Source organism: Ambystoma mexicanum, chromosome 14 (genome assembly GCF_040938575.1).
Source record: "Ambystoma mexicanum isolate Mex_15411 chromosome 14, UKY_AmexF1_1, whole genome shotgun sequence".
Classification (NCBI taxonomy): domain Eukaryota; kingdom Metazoa; phylum Chordata; class Amphibia; order Caudata; family Ambystomatidae; genus Ambystoma; species Ambystoma mexicanum.
The window spans coordinates 449,804,121-449,830,830 of NC_090940.1; the positions used below are offsets into that span (position 1 = coordinate 449,804,121).

General features: G+C 48.0%; 1 protein-coding gene across 1 annotated transcript in view; it reads left to right on the plus strand.

Moving 5' to 3' along the window:
* The window catches only part of DLST (dihydrolipoamide S-succinyltransferase), an 851,089-nt gene extending 825,725 nt beyond the window's left edge, over positions 1-25,364 (plus strand). The window contains exons 14-15 of the mRNA XM_069637668.1: positions 23,743-23,910; positions 24,397-25,364. Of these exons, the coding sequence (XP_069493769.1) occupies positions 23,743-23,910; positions 24,397-24,531 (303 nt within the window). The 3' untranslated portion in view covers positions 24,532-25,364. The remainder of the gene's footprint in view (positions 1-23,742; positions 23,911-24,396) is intronic.
* The last annotated feature ends 1,346 nt before the right edge of the window (positions 25,365-26,710 follow it).

Below are 26,710 nucleotides of genomic sequence, written 5' to 3' on the forward strand. Positions count from 1 at the left end.
CACACGGGACCTAACTAAACTGGCCACAGTGAACTACGAACCCATAATAACAGGGATCACATCACATCAGATCTTAGAAGGTGGGGCGGGATGAACCTCTCCTGGTATGGCAGGATGACGGCAGTTAAAATGAACGTACTGCCACGGCTCCTATACCTTTTTACAGCCCTTCCGACCAATGTCCCAGAGCAGGCTTTCAGGGCTCTCCGGAATGCTATCCAGGACTTTATATGGCAGGGGAAAACCCAGAGAACCAGGAAGACCACACTGACGTTGCCAAGGGAGGAGGGAGGGTTTGGGTTGCCGGACTTCCATTTGTACTTCCGCACCACCCAGCTGCGAGTGCTATTGGAACAAATGAAGGAAGGAATGGGGACGTACTGGTCATACCTGGAGGATATGGACACCCACCCCCTGGAGGTCCGCAACCTTGTGTGGGCTCCGCAAAGAACAATCCCGAGTCATTTGAAAACCCACCCGACCTTGGGGGTTCTCTGGGACATTTGGAAGGAAGGGCCTCAGACAGCGTTCCTCACTACATGGCCGTCCCCTTTGACCTCCCTCTGAGGCCATCCCCTCAACCTGGGTAATAAGGGGTTTAGGTCATCCCAAACCTGGTCGGATAAGGGACTGGAGTGGGCAGGGCAGATGTTCAGGGAGGGTGAATTCCTGCCTTATGAGGAACTAAGGGACGCGCTCGGCCAGGGATCCCTAACCGTCTTTGAGTACCTCCGCCTAAAGGGCATTCTATGTGATCAGTCATGGGCCCCAATCTGAGTAGACAGCTAACCCCTTTTGAGAAGTTCATAGTTACGGCGACCTCGAGGAAGGGGGTGGTATCTTCCATGTATAAATCCTCAATACGTACGACCTCCAGGGAAGGAGAAACTTTCGCAAGTTCTGGAATGACCTGGCAGGAGAGGAGATTTCAGAGGACTCCTGGTCCAGAATATTCAAAATTGCCTTCCATGGGAATCTATTTACCGCCGATATTGAACACAACTTTTAAGGTACTGCAGGGGTGGCATAGGGACCCAGCAAAATTATCTAAGATGTTCCCGGCGGTGTCCCCGTTGTGCCCAAGGGTATGTGGTCAAGCAGGCACCAGGAGCCATATGTGGTGGCATTGTCCAAAGGCTCAAGTGTACTAGGGGTCAGTGAGGGACTGGATGGCGGAAGTGATAGAGGAACACTTACCTCTAAATCCCCTGACGATGCTACTGGGCCTCCCCCTGGAGGAAATGGAAGTACACCGATACCCAAGGATGTGGGAGACAATGCTGCGGGCGGGTAGAGTAGCCCTCGCACAAAAATGGAAAAGCCTGGAGCTCCCTTCTAAGGAAAATTGGATGAAAAAAGTAAAAAACATGTTTGTGATGGACAAACTCACTGCCATGGTGAACAACGATATAGGCTTGTTCCTCACAAACTGGTACGGAGTACAACAATCCTGGGGATGGGAGGTCCATTAAATCCTGGGTGGGGAGCTCGGTCCCAACGGGGCAAATCAGACTGAGAGCTGTGCAAAAAAAGACAGGGAGGCCCGGTACCCGGGGCAAGGCAGCTTCAGGCCTGTCTGAGTCATGGGCACTAGCTGCATCACACCCGAAGAGAGGGAGAGTACGATAAGTCTCCCGGAACAGACTTGTTTTGGACTTGGGGTCGGGGGTGTGGGCACAAGTTGGGGTAGGGGGGAGGAGGATTTTTGGGGAATGTTTAAACACTGTTTTGTAAACCTGAATAAAAATTGAAGTTTAAAAAAAATATATATATATTGTGGTACTCATTTAATTTGTTGTACCTAACCATAGTTTGTTACTAACCTTATATTGGTAATTCGTTGGTACAGCAGGACTGTTGAACTTCAGATGGGTTCACTTCATATAGCGTTTTCCGGTGAAAAAGTAGCAGGTTGAATTTAACCTTTTTTTGTATAACTTTTTAATTTGCATTTCTTTGGTACTACATTTTAATCACCTATTCATAGGTTATAGAGTAGACTCTATCTAAATTAATAATTCATAATTGTAGCGCTCATCTGCCGGGTTTTAGTTCTTTTTGGCATTAATGTACAGCCCATTTGGCAAGATATCTTTCACTCATTATTCCCGCTTGATCCCAATATCCCCATTGACTTCAGACCATGCGTTGTTAGAGCATGTGTGCTGACACGCTTGCAAACCATAATTTATGCAAGAGCCTTAATCATGCCAAGGCGGGAGCAGTGTTTTACCATACGAATCAGAGTTTTGTCATAACTCGAAATAGGGCAGTCGTGGAGTACTCCATCAATACGCAAGAGAGGTTCCCTATGACAAAATGAGCAAAAGGCCAGGATGGGTGAAGCTGCACAGTCAGGACCGGTTCAAAAACAAAAAGTTTGGGGGTCCATAGAATATGGTGGGAAAGTTACCTAAAAAAGAATCTTTCCTAACATCCCCATTAATAACCAGTGCAATGTCCTTGCCTTGAAAGGGCAGGGTGCAAGCGGTCAACGTAGCATGTCTGCATGAACACCCAATGTAGATAAGGGCATAAATGCCCTTATACAGAGTAATAGTAGGGTGGGGGGGGCATGGAGGAGGCTGTAAGGGCGATTGTAACGTCCAAATCCTTTTAGCGCTAAAGGATCTGTGTTGTATGATGAAAAGCTTACAGAAGAATGGAAATGAAATTAAAGAGAAGGCGGCAGGGAGCCAGAGCCTATTGTGAACCAACTCCAATGCTGGTGTATGTAGGGCTTTAGTGGATCGGACAAGTGAAAAAACTGGACTAAATCTTGGATGAGGGCAGAGGTTCGCCCATTGTATTAAAAGGAAGGGTGAGAGTTAGCAGCAAACTACTGCCCTATCACACTGCTCGATGCTTCAGGAAACATTTTTGCAAGAGCACTTTTGATACGACTTAAGGCTTGGGTGGATAGCAGTGCAATATTAAATCACTTAGAAGCTGGATTCACGGAAAAGACAAGTACAGTTGATTCTGATGCTTGTAAATCTGCTCAGAATCACATGCTGTGCATATAGTTCGACATCTAGTGGAAATCGCAAAGTATTGATTATTTCTTTCGAAGATCGAAAGGGGTAGTCGACATGGGCGTGACTGTAACACTATCAGTGATGTGTAGTGTACCCAAAATCCCTCACTCATCGAGGTCCCTCAGATTGTTTTTTTCAACCAACCTAGTTGGTCGCCTATGCGAAGCTTGCAATAATTAATATTTCCTGTTTTGCCCCCACGACCTACGGTTGTCTAGTCTCACAACTAACCTTAACCACTGCCTCGTGGGGTTCTTGCCACCGAAGACATCCACAACTACTCAACGACTGTTGAATTGCTCGACGACTGTCGATCTCGTGGCCTCGGCCCTCAGGCCAGGCCCTTAAACTAGGGAGAGTGGGGCCCTGGGTTATTCTGCTTTAAGAATGTATTTCCTTTTGACTTCTTTCTCTTTTTGGTCTGGCTGCCGTCACACTCTGTTATGGAGAGGACGCCCTTTAAATGTTGCCTCTTGTGTACCAGCAAATTTCCTTGAAAGGACAGCCATCGCTGTTGCAGTAGGTGTCTTCCTCGAGACCACGGCTAGCACTCTTGCAAGTACTGCAAGCTCTTTCCACCAGAAACGTTAGACAGGCGGGCTGAACAGTGGATGGCCTACACTATGCAGGCCGAAAGCCATTCCCCTATTGGCGCCGTCGCTTCAAACAACGAGGAATCCATCGGCAGCCATGGCTCCGAATTAGAAGCCATCACCGGTGGCCCGGCAGGAGTAGCACATCCCTCAGCTCCTGCAGGAAGTACGGGCCTTGATAAGAAAAGGGGCGCTAGAGCTGATTCCAAAGCGACTCCGGGGCTCCAGAGACTACTCCAGATACTTCTTGGTAAAGCAGACAACTGGGGGTTTGAGGCCCATTCAAGACCTGCAGAATCTCAACAAATAACTTAAGTCACAAACATTCAGGATGGCCACATTGAAGCACGTGCTCGGCCAACTGGAAGGAGACTTCTTGACGTTGCTGGATCTGGAGGATGCCCAGGTTGTTTACGAAGTGCTTCCACTTGTGCCTTGTTTTGGCGGCCCATCTGCGTCTAAAGGGGATACACGTGAACCCGTACCTCGACGACTGGCTCATCAGCGCCAAGTCAAGGGAATAGCCGTCGAACATGGGGAGAGGACCGTCCGGCTGCTGATGGATCTGGGGTTCTCCAACTATCCAAAGTCCTGCTTGATACCATCGCAGAACGCCCTGTTCCTGGGGGCCAGGCACAACAGTCTCCTGCCTAGCGGCTCCCTCGAGAGGATAGTGGCCCTACTGGGCAAGGTACAATGGTTGTTGGCACTGAGGACCGCCGCAGTCCGGATCATCAAGTTGCTGCTCGGCATGACGTTGTCGTGCATCTACCTGGTCTGGCTCTGCAGGTTGCGAATGCAACCCCTTCAGGAGTTCCTGGTCGCTCGATGGATCCGGGTGTCCGGAAGCTTCGCACAGGATTGCTCTCGACGAGGAGTTCCGTCGAGCGTTATGGTTTTGGGGCTTATGATCCAACATCGCCGGGGGCACAGGATTTCTGAGCCCCAGGAGACAGTCACCACAGACGCTTCCCTGGAGGGCTGGGGAGCCCACTACGGACGTCTCCACGCCAGAAGCCTGTGGCTGCTAGAGGAGAGAGATCTCAACCTCAATATACTGGAGCTGCGGGCAGTGTTCTGGGCCCTCAAGTCGTTCCGTCCGTCTCTCAAGGGCAAAGTGGTGTGGGTCTTCACAGACAATACCACCACGATGTTCAACATCAGGAAGCAGGGGGGCACCAATGCAAGATGATCCTCGTCGCCGAGGCAGATTTGGTACCCGGAACTTCACAGCCTGTCAACATCACTCCTGGTCAAGCTGCCAGTGGTTGCGGATCTGCTCACCAGAGAAGGCGGTGCAATCCTGCTTCATGACCCAGGGTCGTTCAACTTGAAGGCTTGGTTCCTGCAGCCTTAGAGTTTGGAGGGTACGAGTTGCCGGCAGACTGCAGGGAGGTTTTTGCCAGGGCCAGAGCATTGTCAACTCTAAAGTGCTACGGGCACAAGTGGAAGCGTTTCGTGAAGTTGTGCCGGGCGCAGAAGATCAATCCTCGAAGTGTTACGGCCCACAGATTCTTCCATACTTGTTGTTCTTGGCCAAGGTAGGGCTGGTTCATGCCTCTATCAAGGTGCATGTGTCAGCAATCTCCTGATATACCAGGTCTCCAGGACGGTCTTCTCTTTGGTACCACTGTCTCGTCAAGGAGTTCCTCAAAGGACTGTTTCGATCGTTCCCACTGGTCAAAGGGCCTGCCCCGGCGTGGGAAGTCAACATGGTACTGACGAGGCTCATGGGGGCCCCCTTCGAGCCTATGCATCAGGCCCCTCTCAAGTTCCTCTCATGGAAAACGGCTTTCCTCGTGGCCATCACCTATCCTGCATACAGCCTTATCTGACTTTTCACAACACAAGGGTGGTGCTGCGGACACACCCCTCCTTCATCCCAAAGGTTCTGTCGGAATTCCACCTCAACAAGCCTTTGGTGTTGCCTGTGTTCTTTCCGAAACCATCGTCGCCGGCTGAAATGACTTTGCACTTGCTGGACGTGGCTCGTGCTTTCTATGTGGCACGCACAAAGAGTTTCAGGAAGATGTCTCAACTATTCGTGAACTGTGGTTCTGTGAATCATGGGAAGGCTTTATCCAAGGCTTCCATCTCTAGGTGGCTCTCCGGCTGTATCACTCACTGTTTTCGGTTGGCAAACAGACCGCTGCCCAGCCGTCCAAGAGCCCATTCCACTAAACCGATCGCTGCGATTGCGGCGTTCCTGTCTGGTGTGCACCTGCTGGACATCAGCAGGGCTGCTACGTGGAGATCCACGCACAGCTTCACAAGATTCTACTGCGTCGACAGGGATTCCAGAGAGGAGTCCAGGGTCGGCCAAGCAGTGCTACACAAACCTGTTCGCTTGAAGGTGAGCCTATTGCGGAGGTAAGAGTAATTGCTTCTGTTGAGCCTTGCCACCTCCCATGGTTGTGTATTGTTGTACTGCTGTGTATTCTTTATTCATGAGCATGTGAATCCATGCCAGACCCCATGCTGGAGAACAATCGTTGGTTAAATAACTTGTTCCTCACTGCCTTTCAATCAGGCAGTAGAGGGGCCAGTGATGGAACAGTGTGCCAAGTCGGTGTACGTTCTCACGGTGCACTGTGACCTGGCCAAGAGGCACAGGCTGGCCCCTTGTTTCTTTCTGCCCATGCTTCACCGGAGAGTTTGGTGGTGCAGGCCGATACGGTGAACCTTAAGTCCACTGCATTTCAGTCTTTGCCCCCTGATGTGGAGAGCAAGAGATTGGATGCATGAGGATTTTCGGCTCTACAAGTCTGTCTCCAATGTATCAATACCTATTTTGCCTTGGCCACATTTGTTTTTTGACCTGTGTTCAGTGATGCCCTAGGCATCTGTGCACATACCTGAGGGAGATATGTGGGAAGGCTTTAAGGCTGTCATTAAGGACCGCAAACAAGCCTCCCGACAGATTTTGCCGTCTGGCCTGGACCCTGCAGACTTTGTTGCAAGGGCGATGGCCAACAGCACGGTCTTGCAGTGTTTTTCTTGGCTGAGGACGTCTGTGTTTGCTACTGACCTCCAACAGAATCTTCGGGACAAGCTCTTTGATGGCATGAACTTGTTTGAGACCAAGGCTGACGAGTCGCTCCAGAAGTTTCAAGCCTCTAAAGCAACCGCCAAGTTGCTGGGACTTGCAATGCAGCAACAGTGGCCCGCAAGTCTGAGAACTGCGGTTTCTGCCTCCTATGCCAAAAGAGGTTAGATGCAAAGCACTATAGAGCAGTCAAGGACACCATCGTCCCAACAGGGTTAGGGGCCATGGTGCACCTAGAGGAAGCGCTTCTACCTCCACAGTGCCCTCTGTAGCCTCTGGCGCAAAGCTTCTCTGAGGTGGACTTTTGCCCCTTTATCCCCTTTGGGAGGCACAATATCCCTGTTTGACAAGGACTAGAGAAATACCACCTCAGACACCTGGGCCTTACAAGTCATCCAGCAGGGTTATTGCTGCCTTTTGCCTCTCACCCTCCAGACCACCCCTCTGCTACCAACCATTCCCTCAGGAACCTCTCCTACAGTCCTACAGGAGGAGATACATCTGTTTCTGGCAAAAGGAGCATTAGGAGAGAGGGGGGGCTGGGCTGTCTTTTTCCTGCTAAAGACCATTGATTTAGTTTTCGATAGATTTTCAGCACGATTTCAAAAATCTTTGAACAATGCAAATAGTTTTTTTATCCAATTGGGATCAAAGTTATCAATACGCATTGTCTGTGAATAATATAATTGGATCTCTTTCTGTCCCTAATGAGGGTGCATTCCTGGGAAATGACTCTTAGTGATGACACCATTTATGAAGAGACAGAAGAGCGTCTGCACCAGGACACATCCTTGCTGCATGCCCCTCTCTACCCCAAATGATTCAGTGGTTTCACCGTTTCGGCTTCATCTCACAATAGCTTTATTATCCCAGTATAGGAGTAAGAGCGCTGTTAAAAAAGCATCTGGGAAGTTCAGATCGCAAAGGGTCGTCCATAGTTTTGTCTCAGGGAACACAATCAAAGGGATTTGAAGGTCAACTTGAAGCACATAAAGATCCATCTTTTTCAGGGTGACCTATTTTTCTACCAACATTAACAATCTTAAACTTTGGTCTACTGTTCTAATTCCTTGCTGGAAACCTGCTTGCAAATGGCTTATTAAATTACTATCAGCTACCCATGATTGCAAGTGTCCTAATACCAGCCTGGCAAAGAAATGTCCCACTGAGTCCAGAAGTGAGATGGGCCTGTAGTTTGAGGGATACTCCCTCCCACCTTTTTTTTTTTATATAGGGCACTATGTCAGCACTGACCCAAGAACTAGGGACTTCATTCATGGTAAGCGCTGTGTTAAATAAACACACGAGATAAGATGCTAAGTTTCCCGGTTCTTCAATGAACAGATCAGATCCATTGAGAGTCTGTCAAGGTGCCTTATTTCTCTTTTGACTTTTCAGAGCTTGCATGAGCGTCTTTGTACTCTATACAAATTACTCAAATGCTGTGCCATGCTATTGCTGGTATGTTTCCTTGTATTAGCCCCTCATTACCCCTTCAGATAGTAGATATACATTTCCAGAACCTCACATTATCATGATTTCAAGCAGCTTTCTTTAGTCTTGTTCCACAGGTTATCTATATGTTCCTTTTTCTTTGTTATAATTCATCTTCTGTACTGGAATCTCGCCAGTTGGAGTTGATTATTCTATGTGTTGGCTCTTTTCTTTAACAATGAGAGCAAGTGCTGTTTCATTATTCTACACTGTGTCATACCACTCAGCATATCTAATTGCATGCCTTTTGATCGTATTCCCTGCTTTAGATTCCAACAGGGTAATTATTTTTGCTAATGTCATTGTAGGTTTGCAAGATTGTCTCATTCGATGGGTTGTGGGTCATCGGGGTGTCTTATAGATGTGATCCCTATAGACGCTGAAATTTTAGAACATGATCTCTATCGATCTATAGCCCATTTGATTGCACGTGTTGAATGTCCAGTTACATTAATGATGGCTTTCTGGTTGGAATCCACTGGGGCTGGAGTATAATACCAATTGTACTGGGCGGGGATCACTTTCTGGTCTTGTTTTGACTTCAAAGTCTGTCACCCATAATTTAACATGAATTAGAATATAGTCTATATGACTAGCTCGACTGCCACTAGCAAAGGTCCCCTTGGCCGGACAATCTAGTTTTACCCCCTCGTTACATGCCCTGAGATTCAAAGCGAGCCATAACTAAAGCATTTTTATATTGTCTTTTTGCAGGTGTAGCATCCAGGTTTAGAATATCCCACTGTTGTAGAGAATATTCAGTTTCTCTGTAAATTCTCTTTAACCGGAGAGATCCCAGCACTTTTTCTATTTATTCTCCTGCCCGAGTGGCACTTTTTACCACTCACTCATTCTGTTGCTCTGACTGGGAATCTTATTTAATGTTTTTGTGTTCTCTTTTTACTTTCATGGGGTTATGCTCTCCTCCATATATTTCAATACAGGTATCTGTTATTGACTTTTGTGACGCACAGCACCGTTTGTGCAGTGTTACTGAGAAGTCCCTTGGAATTCACTTTTTATTTTATTCTCTTGTGTGAACTACAGTTACCAAGAGTAGTAAGGTAACTTTTATCTTACCTACCTTTTCTATTGTGGGACCAAAACACACCATTTTATGTGGGGTGCTGCGGGGGGAATTACATTGTAACTCCTCTCCCACTGCTCTCTTAACTTTTTGTTACAGTAACTAACAAACCTTAATGGGTGGTGGCAGTGGATACTTCTACCTTTTGTGCAGGTTACTTACAGGCTGCAGTACAGCACTCATTGGTGACCATTTTCTCAAACTAGCCCCTGTCGTCTTTTTTCCGCCATTTTTCATTTGTATGTTTCTTCTGGGTTCTACTTCTATCGTTGCAGGTGGCGGTGGGTCCTTTGTGTGTTTTGCCTTTGGCGGACTTCTTGTGTGAAGCCCACCCAGGCTCCAGTGTGTCTAGAAAGGCAAGAAGTGAGGGAGGGCCTCGAAACGTCTGACCTTTGTCTGATGGTGTGCCTGGCTGAAACCAGTTTAAACTAAGCAGCTGGCTGTCCCGCAGGACTGCCGACCCCCTGGTGATTGACAGCTCCATAGGAGTGAATGAATGAGTTCCAGCATATAGGCAAGGATTTTTGGACCACAAAGAGTCCACCACAGGAACTGGAAATTCAAAGCAGAAGACGAGCTGCGACACCTGCAGCACCTTCAAGAACCGAAGAAATACTGGTGAAGCCCTGCTGCTGTCCTGACCCTGTTTTCAACCCGACGAGGAAGCTCCACCAAGGACGACTTCCTCCTTTAGGCTGGTGGGAACAATCAGCCTCAAGACCTTCTTCAAATTGGGCCATCCCCCGACGTCCTGCGACTTTCCTGGGCTGCAGACAGCCAATACCCAGTCCTGGGCCCTTTTTGAGGGCATCATCTGGCAATCCACGAATCTCACTGAATCTTCACATGCATATCCGATATGCATGACGATATCCATTGCCTCTTGGCACTAAGAAAAAGGTGCCAAAACCACAAACCGCTGCTGGAGTGAGTTGAGTCCTTTGCTGACGACCCCTTCTCTTGAGTGCTGCCGCAGAAGTCCAGCGAAGGCCCCCCCCCCTTCCCTTTCGTCACCACGACCAATGAGCCGGAATCAGGGTCTTCGTCGCTGCATCAGGAAGGCGAACAGCTACATTTTCAACTTCACTCTTCAGGTACTGTGGGACTTGGGTTACACTTAGCTTGGGCCATTTTCTGTGCTCCTTTGCTTTGGGAGTTCTGTTTTCCACATTTGGGAGTTGACCTCAACTCCACTGTGCAGGCTTTGCAGCCTGTATACCTACACAAAGGTTCTTCTTGTGCTCCTGTGCTTTCTACATGAACAACTGACTGGTTACTTAACTTTTCTCTCAAGATTGTCATCAAAACCGGTGCTGTCTGTTTGACTGTGGCTTTGCTGGTTTCCCAAATGTCCATCTTCTTGATCCTATTGGCCTGGGTAATGCGTGTTCCTCCACAACTTGAACTGTGAACACTTTTCTAGTTAGGAAACAGATTGGTTAAACCACTCTTGGAGAGTGTTACATTGATATTTACCAGTTGCTAGCTGTGTTCTGCCTAACCTTTACTTCCCCTTAAACTGAATTTTGCAAAGGTGATGCATACAAGTGCTTTTACTGACCTTAACGGAAGTCGCTCTGTGTGCTGGATAAGAAAAGTATATGAAAAGTTACTCACCTGCATTATTGTTCCTTTTCCAATCTTATTCCATTTGTAATTGAATGTTATTAGTAGTAGCAACATTTTAGAATTGCTTTTGTGCCTTGTGTATATATAAATAAATATTTTTTTATACAACTTTGTGAGTAAATGGTTCCTTGGATCTGTGTATGTGTTGATTTCCTTGTACTGCTTTACAGCTCACATTCCTCCCTCCTAAGATAAGCCTGGCTGCTCAGTCACTCTACCAACTTGTGTAGTACAGGCCGATATATGAAGTAGAGGCCCTAAAACCAAGAGATAAGTCTTATGAAGTATAACCCCCCCAGTTGGACTTTAGAAAAACAGGCCTAACACCCACGCCATATCTTCGTCGTCGGTAGCACCAGTGGTTAGAGCAAGCTGTTCGAACTGAAGATTAAGGTCAAACACTACAAAAATATGAATTTACTGTGTAGGACTTTTTCCGGCTGTGTTTAGCCAATTCAGTAGTCTCCACGCCATTGCCAGGGTTTTGCCTATTATAACTATTTAGGAAATAGAATTCACTGATTATTAAGTTTAATGTGAAGTAATTGTGTTAGGACTCATTTTCTATACTCTGGCCTGGTGGGCAGATGTATAGAAGGCCAACCTAGTATTGTAACGGGGAGAACTCTGGGAGCTGTATCCAAACCAGTTCAGGGTAGCAAGGCGAGTGGCCAAGTCTCAAGAGGTGGTGAGCTTGTAAGGAGTCCACAATGAGCACACACAGTGAAGCAGTTAAGGAACACACTTAGACAAACAGGTATAAAAATACTTCTTTACTTATGGCCAATAACACAGTGACAAATTTCTACTAACAGGTAATATCACACAACAATAAAAATGGATAAATATACACAATCACTGGAGTAGGGCAAAATACATATCAAACCCCTCAAAAGGAAGGTACAAATTGGCATTAGCACTACAGTTCCACAGACATACAAGCCTAGCTTAAGAAGTCCATCCCTAAAATGTATAGGGCATTGTGCCCAAAAATTCAGCAAAGTTACATAGAGTTTTGTGAAGCTGGAACAAATGAAGTTGGGCGTTCTGGGGGTCAAATGAACAGTTCCAAGTGCTGGGAGACAAGATACTCTAACTAAAAAACTGTCATGATTCTTGCGCCTCATGTCCTCAGCCCTCCAAGAAGTCAGGCTGGTGCCAGGCCACGATCACTTACATGGCCCTAAAGGGCTTCTCCATCCCTCCAAAGACCCACTCGGAGTCAGACTTGGCGCTTGTGGCACCAGACTCACTCACCCCCATAGGATAACATTGGGGATTGGACTTGTAGTGCATTGATGGGGACAAGATGGATGCCCCCACATATTTTGATTCCCAGAACTGCATGTGCGGTCTAGTCTTTTGTGTGTGGTTCAGCCCAGAGGCCCCTGGGATATACCCAGAGACTATTTAAGCCACGCCCAGGCTGAGAAACATGCTTTGCGTTTTCTGTACCTGCAGCGTGACACTCACCGTGTTCGGATCGGTCTCCAGTAGGCCTGCATCTTTCTTCTGCGCTCAGCTCCTGCAAGAACAAGAACACCGTTAGGAGCAGCCTTACCTTGCGGCGCTTCTGCCCATCAGTCATCGCTCCTTCTGTTCTGCGGGCATCTTCGGCGGTGTCATTCCCATCCCGGCACGCCGCTTCCTAAGGAAAAGGGAAAAGAACAGAAAAAAGGCATTAGTAGGCATTCTGCAAATCTTCGCTTATTTTTAAATACTGTACAAGCTTCAAACGCTTACCTGAATCCCAGCCGCTCTGGGGGAACTCTGCCTCCGGAACTTCTCATCCATTTGCAAGAGGGAAAAGACACTCCAGGTTAGCGTGGAAACATCTAGAGGTGCTGCCTCACGCGCTTACCCACCGCATTTGTTCTTCATAACCGGCATCCAGCTGAAAACGTTGCGGCACCTAAAAGACACAGAAAAAGAACTCAGTTCAATGCAAATACGAAAGGGGTGCATCACGCATCACGCTCTCACTCACCTTCAGCGCTACTCATCTCAGCAGCACGCTGCCATCCCCGGACGCCGGCCATCATCTAAGGAAGGAAAGGAATGAAGTTAGAGAACTGTTCAAAAGACTCATTATACTTAACTGTCAGACTCTTGCCAGTGAAGTAACTAGGCAGCAACGAGCCCGCAACAATCAACGCGCCCCTGCGCTGAAGGCCGGACGGAGAGCACACTATCCAAGAAAACAAGGTGAGCTGTGGATCAAAGGGAAGAGTTGGACCCCGGGGAAGAAGGGGTTCAAGCACACAGAGACAATAGGGAGTTAAACTCTACCAATCCTGTGTTTCAGGCCCAGTCTCCAGTCGAATAGTCTCCAGGGAAGGGTTTGAGGTCGTAAGAGGTCAGAACAGGCTGAGTGACGTCCCCGTGGATACCAGGTGAGCGTTACACAAACGTGTCCCCAACTTTCGGAGTGCTTGTGTGAACAACCAGTTGCAAAGCTAAAGTAATACAAAAGTTTATAAAGTTACCAAAACCCTTAAAAGGGAGTTAGGGGTTCAGGTAAGTATTGCTACAACTCACCTCCATACTCTGATTCTTCATGGGACTTGGCAGGTCTGCTGAAGAGGGTCCGAGGTCGTGTTATTTATATAGCGCTTTGGATTAAGGCTCTATATAAATAACACATCATTATCATTTTCCCGCCATCAGCCTCAGCCCTTACTCCTAAGGGGTTGCAGGTTTGAGCAGTGTTCCAGTCGGCGACTAATGCTGGTGCAAGGTCTTCCAGTTGAAAAGTGCAGGAGAACTCTATGCAGGGCCCCTTTCAGGACAGGACTGGACAGTGGTAAGCAGTTTCGGTTGTCGGGCACCGATGCGAGGCAAAGGGATTCACTTGCTGCAGTCAGACTTCATCTCTTATCTCGGGTCCCCTTGCTGCTAGGACCACGAAATGTCGTAGAGGTAAATCTTATGGCACAAGCTTAAGATCCTCCAAATTCCAGGCCTCAATTCAGAACTGCAATGTCTGTCTGCAGCACAATAGCCCAAACCACGAGCTGGTCAGCCGCTGGGCCATCCAGGGGCACTTACGAGGCTCTTCTTCGTAGGACTCCGAGCGGACATCGAGAATGGATGGGCCCTTCTCCGCTCCAAGGGTCGCAGCTCCTTCACAGGACTGCTGAAGATCACCTACAAGACAGGCCTCTTCCAGCACAGCAGCAGAAGTTGGTTGCCAGGCCTTCTTCAAACATGTCTTGCAGCTGGGCAGGCGTCTTGGCTCCTTCAGTTTCCTCCAGGATCTCTCCAGAGTGGGTGTAAGCCAAGTAAGAGCTGAAAACTCCCACTAGCCAATGACAGATCTGCTCCCCACCCCCCTCCACACACACACCCGTGGTCCAGGCAGGACTACTGGCAGCAAAGCTCATGCATACCACTCAGGCACACTGCCATCAGTCTGTGGATTGGTACCAGACATTCCCCACCCACATCCTGGCAGCAAACACACATAGCCCTCCAGTAGCTTCTGCTTCCCTGGACACGAAGTCCATATAAGGATTTTCCTAGCCTCTCAGGCCAGGAAGAAGGGGAAAACACAAAATGGCCAAAAAGCAAGCTAGAAGCCTTGTGGCATGGCCATGTTTGACCACTAGCCACAGCTAGTAGCCAAACGTGGTAAACGTGGTAAGGCTAAAACGAAATACACCAAAATATAGCAAAAAGTAACTGCTGCCATCAGCTTGTCCATTTAGTACATCTAGAGTAAACAAAAATCCTCTGATTTAGTCCAGGGCAAAATAAAGTGTACCCCATTATACTGCATTGTAAGTGTAAGATAAATTCTACAGATTTAAAGTTACCACAAGTGATAACAAGTTACTGAAAGTAGTAACAAAGTAACAAGACTAAGGGAAACAATGTTTCCCATTGCTGACAGCCCGAAGGACATGTCATTTTCCCTATGACAGATGAGCAAAAGGCAGTGTAGTGAAGCTTAAGGCTTCACTGCACGGTAAAGAAAATAGGTCCGATACAAAAATAAAAGCTAAAGGTTTGGGGGTCCATAGAAATGGAAGGAAAGGTGCTGTAAAGAGAAATCTTTCCTACCAAATTGTAAAACTGGATTTCCACTATTAGTTACCTCTACAAGAGCATTTAAGGATGCTTTGACCCATACCGTGAGACCACCTCTCGGTCTAACGACCTTCCCCTTTACAGCAGGGATATCATAGTTGGAGTACCTTAGAGGGGGACCAGGAACAAAGACCAGGTCTCTTGAAAGCAAATTATGAGTGTAATCTTATAAAGTCGCACCATGCATAATCCTGGGTATTTCTAGCTAACCTCGCAGTATTCCAGGATAAAAGGAAGACCTCTGGAGCAGAACCACCCTTGTTCAGTATGTGTAGGGGAATGGTGACCCTGCACTCAGGGTGCGCTGTAGGTCAATCAATCACTTCTATCCCTTGAACATTACCGGAATACACACTCATCTCTGGGTCTAGTAAAAGCGGGGAATCTTGATGGATGTTAGGTTGGGTCACACATTGCGTCATGATGGGATTTAGAGGAGCTAAGGTAATCCACAAATTAGCCTTAGGTGGTAGGGCTCTTAGTTTGATGTTCACGCCTCTAGGTGGATAAGATCTACACTCCAGCGATAGTAGTCTTTTTGCTAATTGATTATCAGAGGTTATTAAACAGATACAATTGTTCTCATGGTCAGTGGGGGCTGGGTGACGATAGCAATCTATATCATCATCCATATCACTGAGTAACAACCCTGTTTGTCTTATCCAATAGATGGGTTAGCTTTTTTAGCATCTCCTTTGTTTCTTTAACCTTTGATGTCCACCTCGGGACATATACCATATAAGCGAAATTCCTAGTGGGTTTATAAGTCAGGATTTCGAGGGTATTTGGTCCTCCGACATATTCCATATCTATGACAGTAATCACAACAGCTGTGCTGCTTCGGAAAATCTTTCTGCGTCCTGCGTCGATGACGTCGATACACTGTCCTCGAGGGCCTCCGGCAAGCCGACGTCACCGGATGTTATAAGTAGTATACACGACGCCCGTAGCCTCAGTTCCGTTTTTTCCGCGAACGTGTTTGCTTCGGAGATCTCAGCACGCCTCGACACTTCTGAGTTCTGTTCTTTCGGTTCCTCGAACCTGTTCGTTTTGTGAAGTTCGTCATGTCTTCATCTTCTACCCCGCGGCCAGGTTTTAAGAAGTGTCGGGACTGCGGGTCCAAGATGTCGCTAACAGACACGCACAACGCTTGCCTTTGGTGCCTCGGGGAGGCCCATGACACGGATGACTGTGTGGAATGCCAGTCATTTACTTCGAAGGCCTTGCGGGAACGTAAGAAGCAGCTTTCCGTAGGTAAGGTGGCCAAGCCTCGGAAGCCGAGGTCCCATGGGCTTTCAACGGACGATTCGAGGGCCGACTCACCGCATCGTCGTCGGTCCGGGAGGTCTCGGTCCCAGAGTAGGTCCCGCCATTCCTCTGCCTCTTTGAGGCACTTGCGGAAGCGCCGTCATCGGTCGCCTTCCCGGTCCTCTTCTGAGGACGCCGCACGTCGGCAGGTTGCTTGTCCCACCAAGCATTCGACTCCTGAGGAATGGGCTTCCTTCCGTAAGGAGATGGCGATTTTTGAATGGCAGGGCTCCGGTCCGTCCGCGCCTCTGAGAGGAGCCGGCCGTGACCGTACTAGAGACACCGCTCGTAGGCCTTTGGGCTCGGGTGGTCAGCACGATTCGCGCGAGAGGTCCCACTCTGACAAGGGGAATCGTTCTAGTCATGCCTGTTCCAGCTCCCGGTCCTCGGCACCCTCAAGACCGTCGGAGCCTGTGAAGTCTTCGAGGAAGAAGCCATCGACGCCTTTGGCGCCGAGGTCGTCGAGGGACTCTCCTGAGGCTCCGCCTCTGAGGAAGTCGTCGACGCCATTGGCGCCCAGGCTGTCGAAGGACACGCTCGGGACTCCGCCCTTGAGGACTGTGTTGAAGCTGTCTGCACCACGCTCGACGTTGACGCCGATTCCCTCGACGCCTTTCGAGGCTGTTTTGTCGGAGGTACCCCGTGGCATGGTGGAACCCGCTAGAAAGGCTATGGCCAAGGCTAAAAATGTCTTTATCCCTTATTCTGTGCCCACATTCCAGCCTCTGGATTATATTTCTGAGGTGGATGAGGGTTCTGAGGATGGGTTGGTTCCTGATATGGTACCAGACGAGATTATTTCTGGTCATAGCCAGATAGACCTGTGTCAGTCGTTGCACGACACCAGTGTTCTGGACACCTCTCTTGGAGGTGGAGTTCTGTCGGCCTGAGCCTGCCACCCATGCCGAGTCCTCGTACCGGCGTCTTATGTCGAAGGTCACAGATTATTTGGGGTGGTCTGCGCCACCTGTCGATTTTCTGCAGGATGACCTGATGGATATCCTCGACCAAGGTCCACCAACAGATGGCTCTGCAAAGAAGGCTGGCAGCGGCTTGGACTGCTCCGGAGAGTCTCCCGGCAGTGGGCAAGTCTTTGCCGCGAAAATACCACCCAGCCAGTAGCGACCCCTGCTACTTGACCACGCACCCCACTCCGGAGAGTTTGGTGGTGCAGGCGGCTAAGGCCCCAGCAAAGCAGGCGTTGTATCCTACAATCCCTCCTGATGGGGACGACAAGCCTTTTGATGGCTGGGCGAAGAAAGTGTTTTCTTCAGGGAGTATGGCTCTTCAGGCAGCCAACTCCGTGTGTGCCTTGTCACGTTTCACGCACACTCTGTGGAACTGTATTTCCTTAGAGGCTAAACATATTCCCGAAGGGGAGGAACAGGATGGTTTTCTTGCTATTATACAGGATGGCAAGGATGCCATGTGTGAGTCCGTTCAGTCGGGTCTGGAAATGGCAGATTGTGTCAGCCGGTCTTTTTGGCAGCAAAGCTGACAAGAGCCTTGAGAGGTTGCAGACCTCAAAAGCTGCAGGGAAGTCATTGAGCGCTGCAGTTCGCTAACCTCTGCCTTTCGTCCTAGGGGACGGCAATGGAGGGGGGGGGTTCCATTTGTTATTACTCGTCCTTTAGTAAATCGAGAGGAGCTGCAAGTCAAAGGGGCCACCGTAGCAGTACCAGAGGTGGAAAACAGGGTACTCGAGGTGCCAAGGCCGCACGGGCAGTTGCCTCTTTGCCCTCAGGCACTGCCGCTTCAGCTCAGTCATGATGCCATGTCCCATGGTTCGCCGGTTGGGGGAAGGCTGGCGCAGCATCTTGTAGAATGGCGTGCCATTACTTCAGATGTGTGGGTTCTGGAGATCATAGCCCACGGTTACTGTCTTCCCTTTCGGCAGAGGCCTCTCGACAATCCACCAGGGAATCTCTCTTTGAAGAGTCCAGATCCGCTCCTTGTGCAGGAAATACAAGCCCTGCTGGAGAAAGGCGCCATAGAACAGGTGCCTGTAGCGGAGAGGAACAAGGGATGATATTCCCCTTATTTTTTTATTTCGAAGAAAGACGGGGGATTGAGACCCATCATGGACTTGCGCGGTTTGAACAAGCTCCTCAGGAAGGACAAGTTCAAGATGGTGGTTCTCTCTCAAGTCCTCCAGGTCCTTCAACTGGTTGGTGTCACTCGACCTCAAGGACGCTTACTTTCATGTGCCGATCCATCCCAAACACAAGAAGTACCTGAGGTTCGCGGTTGGCGACTCGCACTTTCAGTTTCAGGTCCTGCCGTTCGGATTGACCTCCGCCCCGAGGGTTTTCACCAAGCTCATGGTGGTGGTGGCAGCGTATCTCGGGAAAGGGGGGATTCACGTCTACCCCTACCTGGACGATTGATCAGGGCGCGCTTTCCTGAGCAAGTCCCGGATCATCTGTCCGTCACCTGCCACTCCCTTCAGAAGCTGGGCTTCTCCCTCAACTTAAAGAAGTCCCACTTGACACCAACTCAGCGGCTCCAGTACATCAGAGCAGTGCTCGACACTTCCCTGGGGCAGTGTTTTCCTCCCCAGGTGAGGGCTCTTCACATTCAGCAGATGGTACACAAGTTTCAACATGCCCAGAGTCTCCTGGCGTTTGAGTTCTTGAGGTTGCTGGGCCTCATGGCATCCTGCATTCTTCTGGTGCCGGAGGCTCGACTGCGGATGAGATCTTTGCAGTTGGCCCTCAAGATGCAGTGGTCAGTCTTCCGGCAGGTGCCGCCCTCGGTCGCCCAGCACCTTCTGTGGTGGGCCGACGAAGGCAATCTGATGAGGGGTGCTCCATTTTGGCTACCCTGGCCGAAGGTGACGATTGTGACGGACGCATCCCTCACGGGATTGGCCGGTCAAGTGGCACAGCGAGTAGAGCGCTCGCTTTGACATCCGTGCAGAGCCTGCTAACGCAGGTTCGAATCCCGGGGGGGGCCAAACTCAGCCTTTCATCCTTTCAAGGTCGATAAATGAGCACCACACACTGTGGGTAATAATAAGCAGCGCTCAGATACCTGAGGGTTCGTAGCGCTATATAAGTGCCAAATTATTATTATTATTATGGGGAGGTCCTGCCAACGAGTTGACAGTCGGCGGTCGTTGGTCTCTGTCGGAGTCCAGACTCCATATCAATCTGTTGGAGCTGAGGGCCGTCAGGCTTGCCGTGAAGGCTTTTCTCCCGACTGTGCGAGGAAAGAATGTCCTGATTCTGACGGACAACACAGTGGCCATGCACTACCTCAACAAAAAATGGGGGGGCAGGGTCACTTCCTCTGTGCAGGGAGGCGATGCAGCTCTGGTTCAGGGCCATACAGCAGGAAGTTTCGGTCTCGGCAGTTCATCTGGCCGGAGACGAAAACGAGACGGCGGACACTCTGAGCAGGCAGAGAGTGATCTCTCACGAGTGGGAGTTGGTTCAGGAGATTCTCCTGGAGATCTTCGCCCTTTAGGGGACCCCTCAAGTGGATCTCTTCGCCTCCAGTTTCAACCGGAAGTGCGAAAGGTTCTGCTCGTGGGAATTTCCTCCAAGAGGAGCCTTAGGAGACGCGTTTGTAGTGGAGTGGTCCTTCCCACTGCTGTACGCGTTTCCTCCAGTCCCCATCATTCTGCAAGTGCTGCAGAGGTTACAGAGGTTCGGTTCCTGGATGATCCTCATTGCTCCGGCATGTACCAGGAGGACGTGGTACCCAAACTTTCTCGACTTGTCCATCTGCCCTCCACGTCGTCTTCCCTGACGATCTGCTCTCACAGGAGGGGGGGGTCAGGTTCTCCATCCAGAGGTCAGATCCCTCGACCTTCACGCTTGGCTTCTGAAAGGTTGAGGTATAAGGATTGGCACCTCCCTGAAGACGTGATGGAGGTGTTGCTTTCGGCCAGACGGCTGGCAACAAAGTCCCTGCACTGTTGCCTTTGAAGAAAGTTCTGCAACTGGTGCAGGGTTAAGAATATGGATCCTTTTTCATGTGACATTCCTGTAGTTCTGTCTTTTTTGCTTGCTTTGGCTGACAAGGGCCTGCAAGTGGGTACCATTAAAGGTTACCTGGCGGCGTTGTCTGTATTTAAGCGCTCGTCTGAGGAGTGTTCTTATTTTAAAATCCCTTTAATTTCTCAGTTTCTGAAGGGGCTCACTAATGTGTTCCCTCTGTCACCTTTCCAGGTGCCCGGTTGGGATTTGAACCTTGTTCTTAAGTTTCTAATGGGTGCTCCATTTGAGCCTTTACATTCGTGTCCTTTGAGACTGTTGACCCTTAAAACTGTATTTTTAGTTGCGGTCACTTCCGCTCTGAGTGAGTGAGTTACAGGCACTTTCAGTTAAGCCACCCTTCACTGTGTTTCATAAGGACAGGGTTGTCCTTAGTGTTAGTCCTTCCTTTCTTCTGAAAGTGGTGTCGGAATTTCATATAAGCCAGAAGGCTATTCTTCTGGCATGTTATCCTCCTCTGCATCCTGGTAAGGACGAGGAGAGCCTCCATATGTTAGATCCTAGGAGAGCTTTAAGTTTCTACATTTCTCGCATGTCCCGGATCAGAGTGGACGATCAGCTCTTGATTGGTTACGCTGGAAGGCGTTTGGGACAAGCTCTTACTAAGCAGACGTTGTCTAGATGGGTTATTTTGGCAATTTCTGAATGTTACCGCCTGGCGGGTAAGGACCCTCCTGTAGGCCTACGGGCCCATTCTACTAGGGGTATGGCTGCCTCTAATGCCCTTCAGAGGGGTGTTCCTATTCCTAACATCTGTGAAGCAGCCACTTGGGCTTCGGTCCATACTTTTGTACGTCGCTACTCCCTAGATTCCATCCATGGGCACGATCTGGCCTTTGGCAAGGCGGTCCTTTATTCTGCAATTTGATTGAGCATTCTAAATTTCTATATTCTAAATTCTTTTTCCCCCCTCCATACGTTGGTACTGCTTTGGGAGTCTGTCATAGATATGGAATACGTCAGAGGACCCAATCCCCTCGAAGACCAAGTTACACTCTTACCTGGTAACGTTCTTTCAATGGGATGGTCCGACGACCTATTCCATATCGCTCCCTCCCTGCCTACCCCACTACAGAATTTCTTCTGCAATTGCAGCTCACGTTTCCGCAAGGCTTTCTGTGGTCATACTGGCAGAAGATTGGTGCCACACGTTGGGGGGAAAAAACTACAACTGAGGCTACGGGTGTCGTGCGTCCTACTTATAACATCCGGTGACGTTGGCTCGACTGAGGTCCTCGAGGACAGCGTATCGACTTCATCGACGCAGGACGCAGAAAGATTTTCCGAAGCAGCACAGCTGTGGTGATTACTGTCATAGATATGGAATACGTCGTCGGACCATCGCATCGAAAGAACGTTACCAGGTAAGAGAGTAACTTGTTCTTCCCTTGCGTTCCTCCCCCTTTTCAATAGGAAAATCCCTTTTCATGGAAGCTATGTTCAGTTATCTTATTCCCCACATGTGGTACACTGTTCCCAAGCTTGTGTAGGGGTAAATTGTTTTCCCGTGTTTAATGCCCCTTTTAGCAGAATGTTTGACAATTGCTGAATTAATTTTCTGAGTGAGGGAAGTGTAGCCTATGCTGGTGTGGTCATTATTCTGGCTTCCTCTCTCCCAATACTAGTGCTTGGTCTTTCAGATGGGAATTTGGCAACATTGTCTCTATGCCCCCTGTAGCAATTGATGTTTTGTGATGTCCTACAAGTAGCCACAAGTTCCCTTTCACTGTCTCAAAATAGTCTACTAGTCTTCTGTGCATGTCCTTCATGATTTACATGACGGGTAGCAGCATGGTAAAACAAGAGCAAGTGTTGGGTGGTGTAAGTGTGGTTGACTGTAGTGAATGTCCGGCAGGCTCCATATCCCTGTGTTCCCAGCCTCATGCTACTAGGTTCTAGTTTGTTGGACACACTGCTATGTTTTCTGCACTACCACCATCTGTATCGTCCAACTGGGATAAAGAATTAAATCTGTTGGACACTGGAATGTTGCCATAACATACAGGACTAGTGGAAGTTATTATGACAGAGACTTTAATGGAATCTAAATCAGGCGTTGCCGTTTTGATTTCTACTGCTAACTGGCCATGTAACACCACTGGAATATTGTAGGTTCTCCCATCCTATTTGGTCAGTGTTTTTCAGTGTTTCAAAGACTGGCAGGTTGTCCCCCATGCTGGCCATGCATCTCGGAAATAGGTTTAATCCAGAAGTCATAATCTTATTAGTTACTGAGGGAGCCTCTCTGCCTTTCAAGTTAGGAGGATTTTCCCCACCTTTGTAGATGGGAGTTGGTGTTGCACCCCACATGTTAGTGTGCTATGTGGTTCTATGCGAGACAATTGGTTTGGGTCCAGATATACACAGTTGGAGGTGTGGAGAGTATCTCTAGATTCCTTAGTTAGGTCTTCAGAGAGAAGAGTTGGTAGAGCGCATAATAGGGTCTCTATCTTTCTCATCAAAACGTTTGTCTCCTCAATAGGCTTGCAGATAACGAAGGCCCTTTTGATAGCTTTGACCGAGGGGGATCATTTGTAGCTTTCCTTTTCACCATTATAGTGATTTAGGGGTTGGCTAGTATACTTAGTTATAAAGTGCAGGGTGCATGCAAGGCCTAGTACATCAATAAAATGAATATAAAATGCATACAGTAATATTTCATATATAGCATCATGCAGTTAATTAAAATAGACTGAAATGCTTGTTATATTCAAATGATTCCAACCTTGATAACACAATTAAAGTAACAGTAAAAGTCCTAGTTGCTAGTACAGGGCCTGCACGATTGCTTAGGGGGCACCCTTGGTCAGACTACCCCCACCCCATTGTACCTAGATATTCACTTCTTGATGTTAGCTCCACAAAATTCGGAAACTGCCAAGGCCGCCACGCTAGGGAATCCTGCTCTCATCTGGTAGTGGAAAGCGACAAGCGCAATATCGAGGTTTCCTTACAATGTAAAGTTGGATCAGTTCTTGCAACACTAACTACACTCAACGTGTTATGGTATCCTGCACTGCAAAGGAGCCTCCACAGCTCCAATAGGGGCACCTTTAGCACAAAACAAGGGTCTCCTCTACCGGATTTTCTATGTGCGCCCTGGCTCTTGGCGCGACTTCACATGGGGGTGGGGCACCACAGCAGCAACAGGTTCAGGGACGCGGCAGCTCCAACAGCGGCACCCATAGCACAGTGGGCTAGATATCCTAGATGATGAATCTGTGGGTGGAGAGTCCATCAGAAAGAACATTACAGAAAGGTAAGTAATTTGTTCTTCTAATCAAAGCGCCTTTTGTCCCTGAAATACAAATTCAGAATGTAATTGCCTATTTATTCTCTTGTGTTCTCAAATACTTGGCACACATCTTGCTCATCTATTGCCTGAACCTTTCACCAAATGTGAAAAACAGGTGTGTTACATGAATTTTGAATGGAAAAGATTTTGTTCTTGTTTCAGGCCCGTAAGAATGAGCTTGCAATCGAGGACATGGATGGTGGCACATTTACCATCAGCAATGGTGGAGTCTTCGGTTCACTATTTGGGACGCCCATCATCAACCCGCCACAGTCGGCCATACTTGGCATGCATGGGATCTTTGACAGACCAGTTGCCGTAGCTGGCAAGGTATGGCTGCCCCTAAGACTCAACCGGAGCAATTCACAAGCATATCGCCAGCCTCTCGTTTTGGTTGGCCCCAGTACATAAGTCCTGCTAGAACTTCTTATTTGGGTCCTCGAGTCACATCACAGTTTAAATGCAAGTTCTTAACATTAGTTATTGCCATTATAACTTGGGTTCTCTGATTATGTCACAATCACTGGGATGTCATTGCTTCAGGTTTTTAATGCTAGTGGGATAAAGGTGCTCCGGCACCTTTCTTGGATGTTATTGGATGTTAGTTGGTTTGTTTTCATATTGATCCCCCTCATTAAGGTCCATGTACTCTGACCCCATGACTGCTTGCCGCATATGGGTATTTTCAGTCCATCTTCGTCATTAGAATGTGGTGGCCCTGTCACCATCCCTTTTGCCAGGATGTGGTTATTTTGGTGGTGATAATAGGTCTTTGCTTGGTCTACTTGTTTCACACATTTTCCTATCTTACCATAGGTGGAGGTGCGGCCAATGATGTATGTTGCATTAACCTATGATCACCGCTTGATTGATGGCAGAGAGGCAGTCCTTTTCCTGCGCAAGATTAAATCTGTGGTGGAGGATCCTCGCATTCTGCTGCTGGACTTATAGGAATCTGTTCACAACTATTTCCTTCATCCTTTTCTGATGTGCTGCAATGTTGCTTTTAACGCAAATTTCCAAGTTGTTTGGTCTGTTGGGTCTGGCCACCATGTTATACTTCAATATAAGTTCTTCAGCTTATTAAGGGTAGTTGAGATGGGATGGAAGCGTAAAAGTGAGGCTGGGAATCTGGGTTTTTATCTGAGTATTATGGGAGCTTGCAGAAGGGTTAAAGTTATGTTCAGGTCTTTGGTATATGGTAGTCAGATCTGTGTCTACTGCATACCTTTGTCCTGCCTCATTCCAGCCCTTCAGTGTTCCTGTACACATTCTTCGTTTAGTCCTAGAGGCATGCGGTCAAATCTGTTTTACCTGTGCTTCTTCCCGCCATCATTAGATGGTAGTCCTGTCTTATATGCAGCTCTCTTGAAGCCAAAGGAGTGGCATCCTCGGGTCACTTGAGATGGGCTTCAAACTACCCTGATACTGTGGCTGAAGATGGCCTACCCATTCCCAGCAGGATATGCAAGTCATCCGTTTCCATGGGACTTTCTCAAAGCACACACACTCTACCTAAGAATCCTGTGTCCGCCACTTCAGCTTTTCTTGTGATGATGGAAGGGGACAGAGCCCCATCTCCCTGATCTGACTTCTGTTGTAGGTTTTGTGCCTATGCCTGCCTTAGGGGGATGGTTTGGGGTCATGGCTATACCGTCCTACTCATTCCCCTTAGTGCCTGCAGCAGGGTTGGTCACTCAGTTTATCTGACATTATATACAGAACTTGTAATTAAAATATTTAAAGAAACTGATTTTAAATGAAATAAAATGATGAAATCCCTACTATTGTGTGTTTTTACTGGGCTGCACTGTTGCATAGATTGTTGGCAGTCTAAGCCCAGCAGTTCCCACACTGATATAAGCCCTATTGAACTCTGATGGTCTCTGTCCTTTGCCACAATATTGATTCTCGTATATCGATGTTCAGCTGCTAAAATGACAGTCCCTTTTCTATTTTTATTCGATTTTCCTAGTTTGATTTTTATTTTCTGTAGGAACTGCTTACTTATTCTTTTGAGCAATTACTTTTAGGTTTCGGAGAGGTATGTTAAAATGAAAATCTCATGGATACCCAAGTACTTGCCAGTACAGAAGCACAAATACAGAGTCTATGAAATGGCTCTGTTACTCCTTGGTCCAAGTAGCACTCCCTAATGATGTTGGAACAGCTGTACCTGCAGCAGTTCCAACAACAGGAACAGAAAATCCTCCAGTGCACTGCTGACACTGCTACTCCCTGAGCCACGGCGCTCCGAAGTTCCGATAAGCACCGGTCCTTCATTTATTGATACCTGTGCTAGTCTTTAACAAATGTGCCCACTCCTATAACTTCACGTCTGTTTATCTCTACAGACCTCACAAGATACTTCCCGCCTTGGAATATCTCGTCCTGATGAAGGCCACACCATCAGAGCTCATCCAAGCTCACTTTCTGGCCGAAATACTGTCGTGTTGACGGTTATATTGTCTACGTTGTCCTTGTTCAACCCCTGATTGTTTTGATGTATATGTTCTGACTGTTACATGCTATCACCTCACTAAATCCACTGGTCTCCTTCCCAAGGACCACTCAGTGGATGTGTAAGCATTGAAAAGACGTTACAAATATTTGAAATTTGTCACTCACAAACTGGTTACTATACCTTCAAAATGTGTAAATACTGTTGTATCTTGTGTTACTCTCAATCAAGTGTATCTACAAACGGGTAAACTGCAGTTTTATTAAAAATCTAACTGCAGTACTCAGAACTGCCCCAATATATTTTTGTCAGAAGTCATTTACAGTTACTTGTACACACTTACCAAGGTGTAACCCCCATAGGTGTGTGTTCACCCTTCGTTAATCAGCCAGGTACCATATGACCTTGCTCAATTTCTCTCTTTAATACGTGCCTCCCCATCTGGGTAGAGCAAGGCATCAACCAAGTGCCCTTTTTGATAAACATTTCAGAGTACAGCCCGTGGCTGTGGGCTTTTGCAACCGTTCCCTACTCTCCAGGAAATCCTTGCAACTTCCTAAACAAAGAAAGAAACAATCCAGATAACACGACACTATCTCCACCATCAACCTACATCATGGAGAATGTCAACATCTTGTCTTATTCAGAAGATTATTTTTAAAAAACTTC